The following is a 22,339-nucleotide window of genomic DNA, read 5'->3' as shown; positions in this document are numbered from 1 at the left end:
AGTTAGTCATACCCAGGTCTCCATAGCATTGGAGGCAAAAATATTCAGAACAGCAGACTTACTGTCTCAGCCAGGGCCATGAGGTGAACTTTGTTTTTTGTGCCATAGCATCCTGAAAGCTCATCTGAGTCTCCTAAAGGGAATGAAACTAAGAGAGACCCAGACCTTCTAAACACCTGGTTGCAGGTCTCCTGCCATGTCTTCAAAATAGTACCTTGGTTCTACCTTGACTATAGAGTTGAGGGATGGAGTTTTTAGCTTGAAAATCATCTTTAACAAGGATTGGCATTTGGAAAACAAGTATTCACTTAGGTGGGCAGCAGTCCATCTTATGTTTTCAAGGGGCAGGATTTTCTTAACTTTTTTTTTTTTTTTGCCTGGCCTCTGTATACACGTACCATTTCACACTTGAGCTTGTGTGGTGGGTCTACAGAGAGAAAGTTCTCCACAGGTTTGTCCACTGAAGGTCTATGACACAGTCGGTCTCCACCAGTGACTCCAGCTGCCACAAGGGTGGGAAAAGACTCCTCTTAACATACTAAGAGATGTACTACCCTTAGAGCAGAAGGACCAGGTTCTCCTCTGGATGAAATGATACCCTGGCACCAGAGAGCTGAGCAGCCATGCCGCCAAAAATACATCCATCTGACAGTCACTACAGAAGTCAAAACTTTTATTTATTTTTCCATCTTTAAAACTCTGGTCCCACAAGGTCAAAACTTCTTTCAAAAAAGAAACCTTTCACCTGAAGGTAAAGTCTATAAAGAAACGTCAGAGAGGCACTAAGGACAATGGCTTCTTAAAAACCACTACTGATGGCCCAGGCTTCCAGCTGACAGAGCTCCTCTGTCACAGTCTCTGAAGGGAGAAAAGGACAGGCTATCTACAGACATGTCCCTCCAGAAGCCACCAGGGACGGACCAGTCGTGCCATGACCCTGTGAGCCCAGAGCAGAGGCAGAAGACAGGCAGGCAGGCCGGCCGGCCGGTCGGTGATACTCCAACTTCCCCAGAGCACTGCTCAGCAGGCTCCCAGAGCCTGCCCCACCTGAGGGGCAACTGCTTGAAGACATGGAAACCAGGTACACAGGATGACTCCCGTAGCCGCCTCTGGGGCTCAGGGCAGGGAGGAGGGTGTGTGAGAGGACCCAGCCATGGTGGGTCCCTCACAAGGGCACATTAGTGCTGGTCAGCATATTAGCAGAGCAATGTATTAACATTTTCAAAAGCTGCTTAATCCTTCCAGTGTCCCCGCACAACACACTCAAGCTGAGGCTCAAAGATGTGCTAGCAATCAGGAAGATCCTCTGGAACATCCGACAATGTCTACAATGGACAGAGTGCAGGGAGTCCCCTGCCCAAAGTGAATCTGGGACACCTGCCAACCTGAGGGGCAGAGCTGAACCCAGGCCACAAACTCAACCCATTCTGTGCTTTAGGGGCTGTGTTTAATAAGGATCACTTCATGGAAGAAGGCAGGTCTGGGTCTCTCCCATAAGGAAGGATGAGCTGGGGGCCCTGGAGTGTTTGCCCCTGTCGTCTGGCTGTGTAGCACCTGTACCTCAGCTAGTGAGGCATTTTACTGCCAATTTACTGCTTCTTGTTGCTCAGGCTGTCAAGACAGCCAGGCAAAGAGAGGAGAGTGATGCTCCAGGGGCCAGCCAGGGAGCGGCTTCGCCTCCTTCTGTGGGTCTGATGAGGCAGCTTCTTCCCAGAAGTTGTGAAGAAAAAGTTGTGCATCAAAATTGGACCCAGCCGGTGCCTGGCTGAGAATGGCTGGAGGGCGGCCTGTGAAGGGAAGACAGGAGGTGGCAGTATCCAGCTGTTGGAGAGCAGACACAGGGGCATATTTCTGGGCAGATGGAGCTCTGAGCAGGCAGTCCCCAAAGGGTCTAGAGCAGCAGGCAGCAGACGTGGCTTAAGGATCCAATCTGGCCCGTGTGTGGATCTGAGCTGTCCATTCCTTTACAGAAGACAGACCCACGCTGACAGCTCCAAAGTCTCCAATATACCCTGAGGATAGGAATCTGGCATCTTTCCACACTGATTTCCCAAGGGCAGGCCCTAAAGCTCAGGAGATGCCTTGCCTCAGAGGTCCTGTAAAGATGGTCCAGGCCTAAAATCTGGGTCTTGATTCCTGACCCAGGACAGCAGCAGTTGGTGAGAACCAGACAAGTTTGCAAAAGGTGGTCTCAGGCAGTGGGGAACAGTGGAAAGCTTTTACAGAGGTAAAGAGGGCAATATGCCACCCAAGGCAGGGGCTTTGTCCCATAGCTACCATGAAAATGTCCAACCAGAGCTAGTCTCCCAGCAGGTCGAATCAGCAATTTCAGGAAACTCAGGGAAATAGCTCTGGCCCCACCCAGCCCAGAAAGCTCCCCTCCTTACGCTGTGGATTTGGTGAAGTCGCCCCAGACATCAGCAGTCGTGGCGGCAGCAGGCTTAGACTGTGGCCAGGGTTCTGTGGCACCTCCTAGTGATGTCCCCAAATCCAATGAGAGAAGAAAGAAATAGGGAAGTCAGATATCTTTCTGGTAGTCTCAGTTACTAATTTTTTTTAAATATTTATTTATTATGTATACAATATTCTTTCTGCGTGTATGCCTGAAGGCTAGAAGAGGGCACCAGACCTCATTACCGATGGTTGTGAGCCACCATGTGGTTGCTGGGAATTGAACTCAGAACCTTTGGAAGGGCAGGCAATGCTCTTAACCACTGAGCCATCTCTCCAGCCCTCAGTTACTAAATTTTTAAATCTGGGGACCAGTCTCCCAGGCAGCTGAGACATAGGGAGACATGTTTTGGGGACAAACGACTCCAGAGCGAGCCACATTTCCACCACCTTATTCATGGGTCCTCGGTAGTCCCTAGAGAGAAAACAGGAGCCACATACAAGGTGGAGGGAGTGGTGCCAGGTAACATGAGTCACACATGTGTCCTGTTCTGACTTCTGGAGTGGGAATGACTCCTGAAACCCCAGAGCCTATCCAGAAAGCCTGCAGCACCGTGTGCATCAACTGGCTAGAGCCACAGGCCACACACTGCCAGGGAGAGCCTTCCAGTCGAGGCCACACAGAAGCTGCCCTCACACCTTTACTGGGGGACAAGCCTACTCCTGGCTTCCTGGCACCTTTCCTATGCTGCCCAACAGCTACGCTGCCATTTCTCAACTGCCCTGGGCTGGAAAACCAGATAAAGCCAAGGTCCCCATTGGGGACACCTCACAGTTCACTGAGTGTTAAGCATGCATTATCTCATTTGAACCTCACCACAGCGCCTGGGGAGGAGGTCAGGCTGGGATTAGCTGTGTGACTGTGCAGGTCATTTGAGTTTCACTTTTCTTATCTCTCATTCGGTCGACAGACAATTTCACAGGGCAGAATGAGCTCCTAGATCCGGCATGCTCAGCTCAGGCCCAGCACACAGTGTCACTAAAATGCCAATGAGTGAACCCAGGCTGGCACCGAGGGAGAGTTCATAGTGGTCAGCATACTACTCTGAGTGTAGCACAAGGCTTAGCTCAGGTGTCTTCACTATAAACATCATCAGTATCTCATTCTACAGATGGGAAAACAGACACAGAGAGATGTAGGCCATTAGGAGCTCAAAACAAAGAGCTAGTCTAAATTCTGCACTGTGGCTCCAGAGCAGACAGCATCAGCAGATGGCCGATGGCGACTCTCTGCCACCACCTTGTGTGTAAACGTGTTTACTGCAGGCTGTGAGTACTAGGACGGAAGCCAGAGAGCGAGGACTCCATGCTGCACAAAAGATCCTGACTTCACGATGCTGCATTTGATTTTTTTCAGCTTTATTATGGCTTATGAAAATGTTAAATGCATGTTCTACCTGCTTATCAGAATGTTACTGCAGCCATCCCAAGTTAAGGAACACTTGTCCTATGGTATCTCCAGGGCCTAATCCTCCACATTCACCCAGAGACCAGTGAAGGCTGAGACACACACAGAATGTTCTAAGCATTCAGACTGCTGCTCCTATCCCTGGCGATGCCACAGCCAGCGTCCTGTGAGCACACCCTGAACATAATGCCAGAAGGACGATTTCCTGATGCCAGGCAGAGGCTGGATTCAACTCTGGCACTCTCCTGGCCAACCTCACACTGCTGAGGTTGGAGCCTGACCTCCAGAGAGGGGAGACAATGTCAGAGACTCTAAGAACCAGGAGCACAGGAAGGCTCCCTGCCTAGGTGCATGACTCCAAACCTGCGGACAGTGCTGTGAGAAAGGGTGGTGACAATCCCTGCCTGGTGGGGAGGTGGAGGGAAAGGGCTCCCCAGCACTGCCCCCTGGGAGAAGCCTCTCAGCTTCCCAGCTCCTGGTGGTGCACCAAGTAGCCCACGTCACATCTCCCCATGGTGTCTCCTGCCCACAGTACCACACTAACAGCTGCATCCCCCAAGACAATGATTCTCAAAATCTCAACCTCGGCCTCGCTCTTCTTTCTACCTAGAATGCCAGCACCAGCTCTGCCTCAGAGGCCTTCCTTCATAGTTCAAGCTCCTCCGGAAAGTCCCCCCACAGGGAATGCTGCTGGCCCTACTGATTCGGTACATTTGGTCTGTGCACCTGTGGTTCATCTTGCCCATGACACCTGAGTACAGACCACACTGAGGCCCAGGCACCTGCATACCGATAACTTCACAGCCACTGCCTACCAGGACAGGACAGGTGCCAGGGAACAGAGGAACCTCAAGGTATGCAAGACACTCTGGTGCCACCATCTAGTCATACACACACACACACACAGAGACACAGACATGAGGCACAAAGTGAGTGTGAGAAAGGGAAGCCACGGGATCACTTCTGGGACAAAGCTGCCAGGTATGGACACAATGGTCACCCCAGCACTCACCTGAACCAGAAACAACTGCTGGCTGGACTGGAGAGCCCCCCACAGACAACTGCTCCCCAGGGGGAGGGATGAGGGTGGCGGTCTTACCCCCTGGAGGAGGGGGAAGCAGACTCAGCCCTCCTGTGCTGGCAGGCCTGGTTCTTGGGGTCCCAGCTGTTCCTTCCTTCTTTCTCATGTTCTAAAGAGAAGAGCAGAATACAAATCAGTCATTATGCCACCACCGTGTACTGGAATAAAATCCACCGAGACCTCCAGTTCTCAGCATCTGTACAGCAAACGACAGTACCACACAGCATCAGCATGAGCTGCAGCCAAGTCATCCCAGTTTTCCATCGGCACCAAAGCGCTCGGTGTTAAGCCCAGCACCTGACCTCACCTCTCATCAGGAAAGGACACACCAATTACAGCCACACACCGCTCCGCCCCACGGAAACAGCTGGGTATTGACCCAGAGTACCGATGAGGGCAGAGCAGCCAGAAAACGCTCGCTCGGCGAGGCAAGGGAAGCCAGCCTGAGTGCTCTGCCGAAGCAGCCACAGGATTCTGCGGTCTCCTCTTTAGAGGTGTGCACAACAAAGACATGAGCTTGGACATTCACAGCAGCCCCATCTGGAGCTGACCAGATGGCGTCCCCCAGTGTCTACCCTCAGGGAAACAGATGAACCAGGAACACATGCACAATGGCATGTGCCATCACAGAGGACAAATAACCACAGGCAACATATAAGTAACTCTTACAACATGACACTGAATGAGGGGATCATATATGAAAGGGACTGAGTCTCCCACACAATGCACAAAAGCAAAGCATAGACCCAGTTCAAGGTATTTGAAGTGAGGGCAGGAAGCTACTGGAAGTGGGCAGAAGAAGGACTCCCAAAGGGAGTCTACTTCTACTTCTTGACCTAGGGAAGTCCCATGCTCTTATGTGTGTGTGTGTGTGTCTATGTATGTGTGTATGCACACATGCATGCTCATATATGTGACCAAGGATGCAGGTGAGTATGCGGGCCAGGTCAACCCTGAGTGCCATCTTCAGAAACACCACCCACCTCCTTGACCTGGAACTCACCACTTAGGGATGGTTGGCCAGTGAGCAGCAGGAACCCTCCTGTGTGTCTCTCTGGCACTGGGCTACAAGCATCTGTTACCCACATTCAGCTTCTGTTTTAATGTGGGTCTTGGGTCTTGAATTCAGGTTCTCAAGCTTGAGAGGCAAACACTTTGCCAACAGGCTTCTATTGTCCCAGCCCTTGTTTGGCCTAGAGAAAGTCACTCTGTTCTACACTTATAATCTGGGACTTTTCTGTATGTGACACTTCTATACAACATAACAGAGCAGCGAGCACCAAGCATGAGCCAGAAAACAGCACAAGCCACACTGATGAAGATACCAGTCTGCGTGTGAGCACAGAAACGGCAGAGGTGGAAGGGCCAGCATCCTCCACGTGCATCCAGTTGGGCCGGCTGTTTCTGTTCCTATCGTGGCTAAGTCCACCCTAACCCCCATCTCTGTGCCTCAATCTTTCATCAGTTACAAAGGGAGATCCTGAAGTCATATGAGAAATGCCTGAAACACTACCTGGCCCACAGCTGACGCTCATTAAGTGTTAGTTTCTTCCAAGCAAGAGAAAGAATCACAGTGCCACCAGCCCACTGGATTGGACTTGCATTTTCTCTCAAGGGCCAGCTGGCCAACGTCAAGGTCCCAAAGCATCACCAGCATGAAGCAGGAAAGAGAAAGAAACGGTGAGTAAAGAGGAAAGCGTTATTTCAGAGTCACAGGCTTTCTCTACACAGACCCATTTGTCCTCGGTTCCCCCAGATGCCTCCCAGCGCCACCACCCTCCACTCCAGCAGCCAAGGAGAAAGAAACTGTGTCTGGGCACCCAGTCCTGCTTGACTTGCTTCCATTCAACAAGACCTGGCAGGGGAGATTGGATGCAAAACCACACAGGAAGAAGACTCCAGGAGCCAGGACACCACCACCAGCAGAACCCTCCTCGATGCCTGAGAGCCCAGGGTGTTCCCAAACCTTCCTCACTCAGGCATGAGGCCAAGATACAGCTGAGATAAGCACACCAAAGCTCCCGACCCACTCCAACAGCCAGGACAGAAACACTAAGCACACTGCTACTGACCCCACATGCCCGCCTACAGGTCATTTTCCAGTGGGCTCCTGCATTATGGGCTGTTTTTCCCCCAGAAGCCCTAGCACCAGGGCCGCTCTAGCAGCAGTCTCTCCTGCCACTCTGCAGTCACATCTGCACATGGTCAGCTCAACCTGAAGAGCGTAGAAGCAGAGGCCTGGTACCCTGGGGTGAACCTGGCATGAAGCCAAGATGCTGGAACCACTGTGGCTACATGGATAGAACTGAACTTGAAGGGTTGGGGGATGGGGAGGCTTTGGGCTGGGTGGTTTCAGAGTCACAAAAGCACGGCCCACAGTGTCAAGTGAGGGTGGGACTCACTGCGATGTTGATCTTGATGGTCTGGCCCTCCTTGAAGCCCAGGTCCAGTTTGGGGCCTTCGTCTGGGTTCTGTGCTTGCTTTGCAAACTCACTCTGCTGTTTCACCCACCTGGGGAGGATCAGGAAGAGTGATGAGGCAGGAATGGCAGCTGCTCTGCATCCACACTCAATGCTTGTGGTCCAGGAGGCCCTTGCTGAGGCCGACTTCCCAACCAGTAAGTAGTTCAGACCCCAGCTCTGGAACTCTTAAGCACCTCCATGGTTTAGACCAGTGGTTCTCAACCCGGGGGTCAAATGACGTTTTCCCAGGGGCCCCATATCAGATATTTACATTACTATTCATAAAAGTGGCAAATTTAGTTATAAGTAGCAATAAAAACAATTAGATGATTGTGGTCACAGCATGAGGAACTGCATTAAAGGATTGCACCTGCAGCATAGGAAGGCTGAGACAACAGTTTAGACTCTAAGGTCTTAACACTGCTCTGAGAACTGGATGAGCTCATTCATATTCACACACCCAGAAGGGGCCAGAGCCTGCACGTTCCTGCTAGCCCCTGGTGCGGTCTGTACCTCTGGCTCCACCTGAACACTCCTATATTCACAGACAGTACAGATACCTAAAAGGAAAGGGCAGCACAATCGTGGAGGCCCAAAAATGTGAGCCTATTTCCACCTTGTCTGAAGGTCAGAGAGTTTGGAGGTTGCTCAAAATTGTTGACAACAACCACGGATACACATCCTGACTTAGGGTGTGGTTACTTGGGTCTTTTGACATTAAGGCAGCTCAAACAAGTAGATCCATTCCATCCTGACAGATGGTCAGGATATGCAAGCATATTTCTGCTTCTCTTTTTATAACAGGAGGTTTGACCTGTGGAAAGGCTGCCTTCAGGATACTTGGTCTAGTGTTACTTCACTGCCTAAACACAGAATGCTGATGACTTGATGTCTCAAAGTGTTAAAGCAATTAGCTCTTCAAGTTGTCTTTTGTATCATGTTAAAGAAGTCTTTTGTTGCCTTCTTCCCCCTTTTGTATTGGGGCATAAAAGTGCATGGAAAATTAAAGGCGGGTGATTTCAGTATTCGCTGGAACTCCCTCCCAGTACTATTCTATGCTTTTCTGTTTTATTATTTTCGCTTCTTCGTATTCTTTGCTTATATTTCTAATCCCATCACCCCTACCCTGGCAAGTGTATTTTTGTCGAGGCTGGTCCCCAGCCCACAAGGCTGTCTACCCTCCACAATGCTACTAGCAGCCACATGAGACAAGGGTGTCCACACAAATGGCCAGGCACTACCCAGTTACCATCAGGATGAGGCCTGAGAATGTCCTGTCCTTTCACAAAGGACACCAAAGCATCTGCAAGATAACCTGGAAATGCTAGGCCCTCTTGTGACATTATAAAGGAGCAGATCCTTAGAGCCACAGGGACTCTGGCAGCTCAGAGCTACTGAAGAAGAGTTGGACATGAAAAGGGTAGGCCAGCTCACACAGGTGGCACACAGACTTGGGGACCAGCAGAGCAGAGAAGGCAGCCTAGAGGAGGACTGGCAGGCTGCTAACAGACAAAGCAGTCGCTGATCTGCACAACCAGGAAGAACACTTCTGTCCTGAAAAGAAGGAAAGAGAAGCAGGAGACAAGAATACGTGTCCCAAGAGGTACTCACTTGAAATGGTCTTGTAATGCCACATTGAAGTCAAAGGCGTCCCCTCGATCCCCAAAGCCAATCCCAATAAAAGCACGTCGCCCTGGGGTGGGGAGAAGTGACAGCCATCAATCTCATGTTTCCAGAGGCAAGGATTCTGCTCACAAGAGCCCGAGACCCACACGTACCGTTTCCATCTTCAATGCGGACCACAAAGTACCTGCTGGAATCAGTCACACTCTCCACGGCTGAGCTGGGAAACTGGTCCACTGGGGCCTGTGCAAAGAGCTCCCCTGTAAGTAGAGGGTGAGGGAGGTGAGTCGGGGAACCCTCCAGCCTGGTGCTGCTGTGCACTGGGGCTTTCCTGATGTGAATCACACCAGAAGAGCTGGACAGGTGGGCACTGCTCCAGGGTTCAAGCAAATCTATTCCTGCTGAAGGGACAGTGCCAGCATGAAATGAAGAGAAGAAAAACAGAGTGACAAGTGGCTTACTGGTCACATTTGCTCATAGTGTCAACAGTTTTTACTTAAGTTACAAGTATTTCAAAATCAGACTGCTCTAAAACATCCATTTCTGGGACTTTTTGCGAGGTAGGGGTGTTGCGATAGAGTCTCACTATGTAGCTCTGGCTGTTCCAGAACTCATAGACCAGGCTGGCCTCACACTCACAGAGATTCACCTGCCTTTGCCTCTGTGATGGGCTTAAAGGTGTGAGCACAATGCCTGGCCTTGACTTTTCATGAAGATGAAAAGTTCCATCTATGCTGGGTCTCCATCCCCACACAGTCACTGCAGGGTAGAGCTGCCACCAACCAGCCCAGCAGCTTATTCTCTTTGTATGGTCTGCTCAAAGGCTGAAGGTGATGGTCCCAGCACAAGTGTGTCACACCTCAGAAAGGCCTGACCACAAGGAAGGACTGTTAGAGGAGCCAACAAGCCCGGCAGAAAGCAGAGAAGTTATGACCCCGAAGAACAGTCTAAAACACACTAACTCAGTTCAGTCTCAGCGACTAGGCCAAAGGATGGCAGGTCTCACACTGTGCTCCAGGCTGGACATGGAGCTCAGTGTAAAAGCTTGATTAGCAAGCCTGGGTCAGTTTCCCAGCAGGGCATGAAGCAGGCATGGTGGGGCATGCCTATAATCTCTATACTTTGGAGACAGAGGCTCAAAAGTTCAAGGTCATCCTTGGCTACACTGTGAGTTCCGTAATAGCCTGGGCTACATGAGACTGTCTCAAAAGGAAAGAAAAGGCACCCTTGTGTAGTGTCCCCTTGTGGACTCTGGGTTCCACAGTGGCAGCGATGACTACAAACCCAAGAGCCTCTATGTTGCTCCAAGCTCAAAAGTACTCTTATCGGTGCCCTCAGTGTCTGATCAAACACACCATTGTTTTGTTGCTTGAGAAAAGTTCTCCCCATGTCCTGGGATTACAGGCATGACCACAAGCCTTGGCTATGTCCTGTGCTTTAGGAGCAGCTGGGTTACCAACAGTGACCCAGATGAGAACTTGATGGAGGAGTGTCTATGTGTTACTTTCATTACTAATAAAGAAAACTGCCTTGGCCCTTTAAGAGAACAGAAAATTAGGTAGGTGGAGTAGACAGAACAGAATTGTGGGAACAAGGAAGTAGAGTTGGGGAGACGCTTCAGGCAGTCGCCATAGGAGTCTCCATGCTGCTCCTCTCCGAGATGGACGCAGGTTAAGATCTCTCCTGGTAAGGCACACCTCGTGGTGCTACCCAGATTACTAAATATGGGTTAAAGGAAGATGTGAGAATTAGCCTATAAGAGGCTACAGATAATGGGCCAGGCAGTGTTTTAAAAGAATACAGTTTCCGTGTAATTATTTCGGGTGTAAAGCTAGCCAGCGGCGGGTGGCGGGACGCAGCCCCGCCGCTTCCCACTACAGGTTGGCGCTCCAACGTGGTGACTAAATCCACGTAAAAACCTGAAAAAGCTTTAAATAAAGGAGAGAGAGAGTTTAACACGGCTTTTTGCTGTTTGCCTGGACATGCTGTAGAGAGATCTCCTGTTTCCGCAATAGCGGCACAAAAAAAAAAAAAAAAAAAAAAAAAAAACTGAGTCATTTTAAAATGCAGCTTCCTGCGCTGTGCCGCCAGTGCAAACTCTGGCTATAAAGCATTTCAGTGGCTTTTATGGACTGGATGTTTGTGTGCCCGCTGGGGATCGGAAAGAAGGTTCTCTGAGACCATGCTCTGAGGCAGGAGTGGCTCTGGCTCTGCTCCGCCACGCTGAATTGTGCTGACCTCAGGCAGGAACTATCGTAATTACCATGATAACAGCGCAGTTAAGGTTTGGACTTGGCTGTAAACAGGCGGTACCGTATTACCCCTACCTGGCGCAACTTAAGTTTTTAAGAAATGGTTAACCTTTTAAGAAGTGCTCCTGGATAGTAAAAAAATTACAGATTCACAATAGGAAAGATTCAGACATAGAAGGCCTTTAAATGGCTCACTTAGGCTTAAAAGAGAGAAAAAGAAAATATAGAGAATAAAGTTAATGCCTTAAAAAAAAAAGGTTAAAGTCTTTAAAGAGACAGAGTACAGATAGTTATAGATTAAAAGAACTAAAGTGATAGAGTAAAAATAAGCCACGTAAAAATGGAAAATTCACAGAGACTCTGGATTATGTATTTTGTTGTGTTTTCTTTGATTTTTTTGACTGTAAAGGAGCTAAGTACAGAGAGACATTTCATTATATGGGCTGCCAGGCTAGACCAGAATGGACATCTTAACGGTATGACTTCAGGATTTGGATCTAAGAACATGATGCTTTGGAAAAGAGTTTCTTCTTTTGTTTTCACAGAGGACGAGACTCTGTGGATTGCTTCTATCCCAATATGGTATGATAGACCACGCCCTCCTGAAAGGTTGCTGTGAACATCTTCAAAAAATTACTTCACTCAACTGCCAACTGAGAGGAACCTAGCATACAGGTTACACCATGAAAGACCTAAATAACAGCGCCCCCATTCAGCAGGAAGCAGTTTGGAGAGAAAAAACTGCGCCCATTTTCCCAAATATTGTTTATAAATGTTCTTTTACATTTAAAGGGGGAGATGATATAGATATGAATTTGCATTGGTATAGATTTTAAGGTCAATTTTGTTATATGTATATGTATTTCTGATCTTGATTAAGCTATTGTGATTGTAGTTCATTTTAAAAATTGTAATGTATAATTAGGAAATATAGGTTGTTAATGGATAATCATTGATAATAGTTAAGCTTATAGTCATGTTATTAGATTTTCTAGATATGTAGAGACATATTTCAGTTAGATAGACATTCTTCATATCTTTCAAAGACTGCAGAATATGGCATTTAATGTTTTAATAACTTAGGGTTTTCATGACAGTGAGACATGTCTGCTCCTGGCAGCACCAATCTACTTCAAGAGGAAGATGGGCATCGAAGAGGCTACTTATGGAGTTTGTTAGCCATTTGGGCAAGAAACTGCTCTTGCCTGGACTGTTACATAAACTGGACACAAGGAACCCACAGAAAGAGGACTGCTAAACTTGCCTAAAGGTGAGATGGTCTTTCGGGGTTCCTGATTCATGAAAGAGTCTGTGAGACGTTCTGCAGGACACAGCAGAAAGTGACTGAACTGTCTTTGGAATTTCCTGCTTTTGAAAAAGTCTGCTGGACACTATGGGCCTGAAGGCTGAAGATGGATGCCCCAACGGTACAGAGGAACTTTGGGTGACTGTCCAGGCAGCGAGTTGTCTGTCATTTCTAGAGTTTGAAAGTTGCATATGACTTGTTTACTTAGGTAATATTATATCCTTCTGGAGTCTTTGATGGAGTTGAAGAATAAATAGTTATAGCTTTCCTTAGTTATGATAAAAGATAAAATAGATCTAAATATTGTAACTGTAATTCTTGCTTGATAACTGTTTTGTTACATGTAATTTTACTATGTTAAAGCCTTTCTTTTTTGTTTAAACAGAAAAAGGGGAAATGATGGAGGAGTGTCTATGTGTTACTTTCATTACTAATAAAGAAAACTGCCTTGGCCCTTTAAGAGAACAGAAAATTAGGTAGGTGGAGTAGACAGAACAGAATTGTGGGAACAAGGAAGTAGAGTTGGGGAGACGCTTCAGGCAGTTGCCATAGGAGTCTCCATGCTGCTCCTCTCCAAGATGGACGCAGGTTAAGATCTCTCCTGGTAAGGCACACCTCGTGGTGCTACCCAGATTACTAAATATGGGTTAAAGGAAGATGTGAGAATTAGCCTATAAGAGGCTACAGATAATGGGCCAGGCAGTGTTTTAAAAGAATACAGTTTCCGTGTAATTATTTCGGGTGTAAAGCTAGCCAGCGGCGGGTGGCGGGACGCAGCCCCGCCGCTTCCCACTACAAGAACTGATGGCCCTGGAGCCTGCAGCTTATTTACTTAGTCCACCCACTTCAACATTTAGAGGCACCTAAAGGCCTTTACCTTGCAGCAATGGCTCTGCCATGGCCTTGAACAGCCTTGGCCAGGGCAATCTCTCTCTTTCCACCTATGTCCTGTGCCTTTACCTGAAGTCCTGTCCTCCAGCTTGATGTAGGCCACCTTCCCTTTTGCAGTGATCCGTAGCCGGCCACTCCACGATGGCTGGTCCAGCTGCCATTCTGAGGCCCTGTGAGGACAAGAAAAAGCACTGAGCCTCCTGCTCCATTCCTCCAGTGCTGGAGAAGAGGATGGGTAGGGCTGCTTAATCAAGAACACGGCTGGCAAACATTTTCTGTAAAAGCAAGGATAGTAACTAATGTCTCCGAAGGTCACACACTTCGGCTGGGCAACTGGACCATTCTGATGACGCAGTGGAAAACAGCCGAGCAATGGGAGTACAAGCTGATACTGTGTCACATACAGGGCTGCCGAGACGGCTCAGCAGGTAAGGGCAACCACCGCCAAGCCTGACAACCTGTTTTGACCCCTGGCACTCCCCATGGCAAGAGCCAACTCCCACAAATTGTCCCAACTGCCACTGGTAAACAGCACACGTGCACAGACAGATACACACGGATAAATGTAATAAAAAATGTATTCTGACACGGGGGGGGGGTCCTCAGTGTGTAGCCCTGCCTAGCCTGGAGTTCCCTTTGTAGACCAGGCTGGCCTCAAACTCAGAGATCCACCTGCCTCTGCTTCCTGAGTGCTGGGATTAAAGGTGTGTGCCATCATGAGACACACATGGTAGATGAAGAGAACGAATTCCTCCATGTTGTCATCTGACCTCCACATACATGCTATGACAGGCATGTACCCACACACATACACACAATACATAAGCAAATAAACAAAAAAAATCTTATTACAAGGGCTCGAAAGATGGCTCAATGGGTAAGAGCACTAGTTACTCTATTTGAGGACCCAAGTTGAATTCCCAGCACCCACATGGCAGCTCAAAAGGTCTGTACCTTGAGTCCTAGGGGATCCCTTCAGGTCTCGCAGGCACACATGTGATATCCAGACATACATGCAGACAAAACACGCATACACATACAAAGAGTAAATTTAAAAATAAAAATAAAGGGGGCTGGAGAGATGGCGCAGAGGTTAAGAGCATTGCCTGCGCTTCCAAAGGTCCTGAGTTCAATTCCCAGCAACCACATGGTGGCTCACAACCATCTGCAATGGGGTCTGGTGCCCTCTTCTGGCCTGCAGGCACACACACAGGCAGAATATTGTATAATAAACAAACAAACAAACAAACATTAAAGAAATAAAAAATAAAAATAAAGCTGGGAGGTGGTGGCCTGTAAAACTACACTGGTCCGGTCCACGCTCTACTCACTACGCGCTATGGGAACTAGGAGAGACAGAGAGACAAGACAGACAGGGTCACGGGGACATCCTCGCAACAAAAATGCCCACTTTATTGTGCTCAGGGGCAGTTTATGTAGGGCTCTGGCCACACCCCAGCTCTTGGGATCTTTCAGCTTCAGACTCATCAGAACCCACTCCCTTGTCATCAGGGTCTTGTGCTAGGAGCAGCTGCAGGCTGCTCAGAGCAAACAAGTTGTTTACAAGAAATTCAGGGTCTAGTGGTGAACAGTCCCCAACAGTGGCCCACACCTTTGATCCCAGCACTTGGGAGGCAGAGGCAGGTGGACCTCTGTGAGTTCAAGGCCAGTCTGATTCATGGAAAAGTGCCAGGACAGGCTCCAAAGCTACAGAGAAACCCTGTCTCAAAAAAATTAAAAAAAAAAAAACAAACAATAGATAAATAAATACTATAACAGCTACATAACAAGGTATTTTTAGCAAGTATCTTCTGAATATGGCTGCAATTCAGTAACTACACAGGCACTGAAATCTGGAACTCTTATTTTTACATCATGAACGTCTTCAAAATCTCCAATCATTTTTAAAGTTGTAAAAAATATTTTTAGCTTGTGGGCATTCAAAACCACAGGCCGCTGTAGCTTGCTGGCCCACTCCAATGACCACAGACCTTCTCTCAAGTGGAATTTCCTTCCCAGCTTCCTTTCTGCAGAGGAAGCAGCTAGGGGCCTATTGTTTCTGGGAAGACACAGTGATACCAAGCTGACCAGCTGGGACCCCGAGGCCATGTTGGAAGAGGTACAGAAGGGACAATCTTTGCTAGAAAGAGATTAAAAGTGCATGAGTGTGTATACAGGGGAGAAATGGGGTAGTTAGGGAACATATTCTCAAATGTATTCCAGGCAGGAAGAAACACCAGGGAACAAGGACCCTCATCATTGCCCTACATGAGAGGCAGAGGCAGGCGGATCTTTGTGAGTTCAAGGCCAGCCTGGTCTATAGAGGGGATGCCAGGACAGCTTGGGCTGTCTCAAAAAAAAAAAACAAAAAAAAAACCAAAAAAAAAAACCCACACACAAAAAAGCAGTAGTGTAGCTAGGAGGTGGTGGTGCACACTTTTAATCCCAGCACTCAGGAGGCAGAAGTAGGCAGATCTCTATATTCGAGGCCTGCCTAGTCTATAGGATGAGCTCCAGGACAGCCAGGGCTACACAGGGAAACCCTGTCTTGGGGGGGGGGGAGCAATAGTGTTACATTTTAGTTGCAGAAGCACAGAAAAACCCCTAAACAGCAAGCACCACGGGTATTTCCAAAAGGCTTTTCTGGTAAGTTCCTAAGCAAATATCATCTCTCTAGAACTCTCAGTGGCAGCTGCTGCAGGGCCACACAAATGTAGATCCACAGCTAACAGCACAGCAGACTCAGTTTCTGTTCCTCTTACTGGCGCAGCGGGCTTTAGATCCTGCTAAGGAGAGCACTAAAGGTTAGGTGCAAGGCTGGCAGTTTCTTCTCTATCGAACCAGCCTGGCCGGATACTTGGTGACCCTGCCCTCTGCCTCCAAGAGGAGTTAACCCTCACCTACTGAGTGAAGACCCAATAGATTTGGGTAGACAGCCACCTCTGCTTTGGGGACTAATCTCCAGTATAAAGGGAATGGAGAAGGCTGGGGAGATGGCTCAGTGAGGAAAAGTGTGTGCTGAGCAAACTTGAGGAGCTGAGTTTGGATCTCCAGAACCTAAAAGCCAGGAGTGGCTGCAGGTACCTGGAAACCTTCCTCTGAGTGGGGGCGGGGCAGAGACAGGAGGATGGCTGGGGCTTGTTGAGCAGCTGGTCTAGATGAAACAGCAAACGCTAGGTTCAGCGCGAGCCCATCTCAAGGGAAAAACACAGAGAAAGCAAGACGTTGGCTGGTCCTCCTGTGGCTTCTGCACGCGTGCACATGGGCGCGCACACAGGCACACACATCATGCCAACACACAAAGACAGCTGTTGCTTGCTGACCTCCGTTCCTGTTATTTCCATACCACTTTAAAGTCATCTAACAAGCCGGGTGGTGGTGGCGCATGCCTTTAATCCCAGCACTCGGGAGGCAGAGGCAAGCGGATCTCTGTGAGTTCGAGGCCAACCTGGGCTACAAGAGCTAGTTCTGGGACAGTCTCCAAAAAGCTAGAGAAGAAACCCTGTCTCAAAAACAAACAAACAAACAAGCAAACAAACAAACAAAAATAAAGTTATCTAACAGAAACAGTAAGTGTTCAGTGAGATACCCGATCAGAAAGTGTGCTATGTGCCTTTTACCCAAGTGCAAAAGACAGATAAGTCAACAACACTCCAACACACTTGTGGTAGAGACTACTTCCTATTTCCAAATAACTTAAGATACACGTTCCCTTGAGAGTCACCCTTGTCAGGCAGTGGTGGCGCACACCTTTAATCCCAGCACTTGAGAGGCAGAGGCAAGCGCTCTCTGAGTTCGAGGCCAGCCTCGTCTACAGAGAGTTTCAGGACAGACAGGGTTATTCAGAGAAACTCTGTCTAGGAAGAAAAAAAAAGCCATCCTTCCTAAGTAGCAACACCCCACCCATCACAGGGAACAGGGCACATCATTTATATCAGCAATGACTTTTTTTTTAAAGTTTCTTTCATCTTTTTTGGATAGATAATGCCAAGAGTACGGGACATATATAACAATAACAATGTCTGTACAACTTTGGGTCTCCCCCTCCTAGAGCGGAGTTCTGGGTTCCCTTTCAGAGACTGGCCATATGTTCACAGGCACTTGTGTTGATTTGCCTCAGGTGACGCTTACTCAAGACAAGAGCAGTTGGGTCCTCCCAGCTGCAGCTTGTTGTGATGGGGGTGAAACAGGGTCCAAGAATGCCGGAGACAGGGACGGGTCCCTCGGATGGAGTCGGGTTCCCTCCCGCTGGGCATTTCCGCGGATCCCTTCAAGGCTGTCGGTTAGGGCTGTGACACGACCCGTGGACCCCGCAGCCCATTCGGGTCCCCAAGAGCTGGCTGACAGCTCACGGCCAGCTACCCCTCCTGGGTCTGGCCCCGACAGGAAGCAGCCACTGGGCTCCGTCTTTTCCTTCCCTAAACGCGGCAGCCCGTCCTTGACCCCCACAGTGCATGCCAGGGTGGCAGGGGAAAGGTTAAGCCAAAACGGTCACCTGTAGCCACGGTTGGTGGCCCGCGGCGGGATGCGGTAGACGTGGACCTCGGGCTTGACACAGAGAACCGACTCGTACTCGCTCTCCTCCATCGCGACCGCCGGAGCTCACCCAACTTCCGGCTTCTTCCCCGCCCCCTCGGGGCCGGAACTGACGCGACTTTATGACCAGCTCTGTCTAGAGCAGCGCTTCCCGCCGGCCATCGGTTGCTCCTCGTCGAGTTCCCTCTGCCGGTCACCTCGGGTCAGAACCCTGATGCTGAGAGCCCTGAAAAGCCTGCGGTGCAGACTAGGACCTAATCCGGAATCTGGTTGGGGATCAAACTCCTACACCCTAGGCCAGGCCGGCTAAACTGTGCCTTCTCTGCAGCCTCTCCCTCCTCCAGCCCTAGAACGTGCTTGTTCCCAGCTGAATGTCCTCCTCCCTGCTAACCCAAGAAGGTTCTCAGAGGCTTCTGGAGAAATCTTGCTCCACCACCCTCTGTACTTTTTGTAATCTACTTTGTGTTCAAGGCCCCAGTGGCTTAGCTCAACAGGAGTCAAAATCAAACTTGTGAACTACAAGTTCCTGGGTATTTTCGTCACTGTTCTATTGCTGTGAAGAGACACCATGACTGAGGAAACTCTGATAAAAGAAAACATTTAATTGGGGGCTCGCTTACAGTTTCAGAGATTTAGTCCATTATCATCATGGTGGGAAGCATGGAGCTGGGGGGGACCCTCGAAGCCCCTTCCTATTATCCACCTCCAACAAGGACACCCCTCTTAATCCTTCCAGTTTATCAACAGGGGACTAAGTATGCAAATATACCAGCCTTAGGGACATTCTTATTTAAACCACCCTTTTGGGGGGTGGGAGGGAGAAGCCACACCTGTAAGAAACATTGGACGAGGTTGATAGAGTGTGAAAAACTGGTTTATTTCAGGTTGGGAGCCAAATTGGTTTGGGACTATCTTGACCCTCTAAATAGCCATTCATTGCCCACCTCTGTGTGTGACCTAACATCCTTGTGACTATTAGGTAAATCTTTTTTGGAATGTACCCCTAGCTTCCACCAGTGAAAAAGCTGAGAATGTCTTCAGATAGCATCTGGGGCCAATACCTCACATACTATACTATAAATGCAGACAAAAGTGTGCATGGCTCTCTTGGCTGCTGGATTCAGTTCCCAGTGCTCTCAGAGGACTGTGGATTGCTACATTCTGTGAGTTTATCCCCAGATAAATAAACTTTTGTTATACTCCATTCTGGGTGATTGTGGAACTCTTCTGTATGTCAACAAATTGGTACCCACCATCTGGGGCATGGATGTACATAAGACCTAAAAAATAGCTTAAGAAAAAAAAGAGGGCCTCTAGACCCACAAAAATGGGAGCCAAGTGCAGATTCTTGGTAGCTGCTTTTTTTTTTTTCCAGATAGGCTTTGTTTGCTAGAACTTGAAGAACTTGGATCTTTTTGTTTTCATTTTGGTTCTGGGGTTAAGGTAGGGTCTCATGTATCTCAGGATGGCCTTGAACACCTGAGCCTCCTGTCACTTGCTCCCAGGTGCTGGGAGTCCAGGAGTTTACCACATCTGGCTTTAAGTTGGAATTCTCATACAGTACTCTAAGGAATATGTTGTCAAATCCTCAAAACCCCTCTTCTTTTTCTTTTTCTTATTTTGGTTTTCCGAGACAGAGTTTGTCTGTAGCTTTGGGGTCCGTCCTGGAACTCCCTCTGTAGACCAGACTAGCCTCAAACTCACAGAGATCTTCCTGTCTTTGCTTCCTGAGTGCTGGGATTAAAGGTGTGCACCACCACCCCCGCCTCTTCTATTCTCTTAGTGCACCTATTTTTATTGTGCATCTACACAGTGTGCCAAGTCTTCTCTGGGGTACTCTAACTGAAGTTGGTGATTTCCCAAAGACCCCTAACTCCCTCTGCTCCCTCCACCCCATTTTTGGGAAGGAGTCTAACTCTTTTGTTGTTGTTTGGTTTTTCAAGACAAGGTTTCTCTGTGTAGCACTGGCAGTCCTGGAACTCACTGTGTAGATCAGGCAAGCCTTGAACTCACAGAGATCCACCCATCTTTGACTCCTGAGTGCTGGGATTAAATGCATATGCCCCCATGCCCAGCATTATATAAGTTCTATAAAATAAGAATAACCTAACCTAGATTATTGGGGGAGGGGTTGCTAAGGATCCAACCTATGGCCTAGCACTTACCTAAGACACTGAGTTAAATACCCATTTTTTTTTTTTTGGAGGGGGAAGAAGGGGAAGTGTCTCATGTGACTCAGGTTGGTCTCCTAGTATATGTAGCAAAGGCTGGCCTTGAACTTCGGATATTCCTGCCACCCAAGTGCTGGGATTCCAGGTATGCACCATCCTGTCTAGTTTATACAGTTTGAAGACTGTGTGGTGGTGGGCAAGCACTCTTACAACTGAGCTACATCTCCACCCCTAATTTTTTAAAAAAGATTTATTTATTATGTATATAACATTCTGCTTCCATGTATGCCTGCATGCCAGAAGAGGGCGCCAGAACTCAGTACAGATGGTTGTGAGCCACCATGTGGTTGCTGGGAACTGAACTCAGGACCTCTAGAAGAGCAATCAGTGCTCTTAACCTTGGAGCCATCTCTCCAGCCCTCCACCCACCAAGTTTTAATTGGTGCAAAATATACATATGAATTTTTTGTAATTTTTAATTTTATATTTTATTTTATGTATATAAATGTTTTGCCTACATGTATGTGGTTACACCACATGCTTGCAGAGCCCAAAGAGGCCAGAAGAAGGTGTCAGATCCCTGGGACTGGAGCTGCAAATGGTTGTGTGTAAAGCGCAGTGCCAGCTCTGTGCTCTCTACGCTCTGCTCTCTACGGTATGGTCCGCGCACTACTAAGGTCCTGTAACTCTTGTACCACATGACGGTATGCAAGCTGGGAACTAGGCTGGAGCTTTAAAAACACAGGCACACAGAGATATGGGGACACGGGTTATCCTTGAAACAAGAATGCCAACTTTATTGTGCTCCAGGGAAGCTTATATAGGGATCCTTAACAGACAGCCACGCCCCAGCTCTTGGGATTTTCAGCTGTAAAACCCACCAGGATTCACTCGCCTGTCATCAGGAACTCATGAGGGTCTTGTGCTCAGAGCAGCTGCAGGCACAGGAAAACAAGTTGTTTCACTCCAGCAGGCAAAGGGTCTGAGGTAGGCAAAGGAAGTCAAGGGGTCAGGGGTCTGCAGTCCCCAACAGTTGTGAGCCAATATGTGGATGCTGGCAACTGAACCTGGATCCTCTAGAAGGGCAGTCAGTGACTCTAACTGCTGAGCCATCTCTCCAGCCCTACGTAAGAACTTGAACTTCTTCCCCTACTGGGTATTGGCTCCCAGGACCTCAGGCATCTTAGCACAGACTACATCTCAGCTCCACTATGACCGCTTTCAGCATCTTAAGTGTACTGTTCAAGCAATTGTGTCCACAAGTTCTACAACAGTGAGCCCGTACGCATTAAGTGATGGTTTCCTGCGTACCCTCCAGCTGTCAGTAACCTCCACTGCGTTTTCTGTGCCTGTGCACTTGCCGGCTCTAGGCAGCACACATAGAGCACCATCATACAACCCTTGCCTTCATGGCTGCTGTGTGTCACTTTCCATGATGCTTTTAAGACCCATCCATGTCACAACGTGTAGCTGAATTCCATTCCTTTCAACAGTTGATTAATATCCAGTGTTATGTACATACAAGGCAGAGAAAAAAGATGGGGAAATTAAGGGGATACAAGGAAGAAGAGAGACCCTCACCCCTCTAGAGGTGATTGCTGTTTTGTTTTGGTTTGTTTTTTGTTTTGTTTTGTTTTTCGAGACAAGGTCTCCCTGTTAGCTCTGTCTGTCCTGCATCTCACTTTGTAGACAAGGTTGGTTGAACTCAGGGATCCACCTGCCTCCGCTTCCCAAGTGCTGGGATCAAAGTTGTGTGCCACCACCACCCAGCATGATTTCTGTTTCTTACTGACTGCAACCCCAGAATTTCAGCACAGGAGCAAAGACTGATGCCTACACACTAGAAGAGACAACGAAGGGAAGGTTACTGGGACTTCTAAGGAAGCATGACAAAAGCCTTTCAAAGATAAATGGAAGAAAGTAAGGCATAGACAAATGTGGGTGTGGCCCCTCGAGGGACAATCATTTCACTAGTCATACAGGACATTTTGTTGGCTCTCAAATTACATCTTAAAAGATTGCTAAGAAGTTTCTTCTTTTCTCCCTCTCCCCAGCCCCCAAGACAAGGTCTTGCTAACTTGTAGTTGGTTATTTTACTTTTGAGGGGCCGCCACCCAGCTCCCAAATAAATACACAGAGACTTATTCTTACTTATAAA

At 48.4% G+C, this 22,339-nt stretch overlaps 1 protein-coding gene across 1 annotated transcript; it reads right to left on the bottom strand.

Moving 5' to 3' along the window:
- Positions 1–656: 656 nt before the first annotated feature.
- Positions 657–18,104, bottom strand: Necap2 (NECAP endocytosis associated 2). Its single transcript, XM_038335056.1, has 8 exons — positions 17,970–18,104; positions 13,544–13,644; positions 9,181–9,285; positions 9,014–9,095; positions 7,343–7,451; positions 4,872–5,049; positions 2,388–2,472; positions 657–1,787 (listed from the first exon to the last, which is right to left on the bottom strand). Exons 1-8 carry the CDS (start codon positions 18,059–18,061, stop codon positions 1,739–1,741), a joined length of 801 nt encoding a protein of 266 aa, XP_038190984.1. The 5' UTR covers positions 18,062–18,104; the 3' UTR covers positions 657–1,738.
- Between the last annotated feature and the right edge of the window lie 4,235 nt (positions 18,105–22,339).

The sequence above is a fragment of the Arvicola amphibius genome, chromosome 6, assembly GCF_903992535.2.
Source record: "Arvicola amphibius chromosome 6, mArvAmp1.2, whole genome shotgun sequence".
Taxonomy (NCBI): Eukaryota; Metazoa; Chordata; class Mammalia; order Rodentia; family Cricetidae; genus Arvicola; species Arvicola amphibius.
Note: the sequence above shows the minus strand (reverse complement) of the source record. Positions and strands in the feature narration are given on the sequence as shown.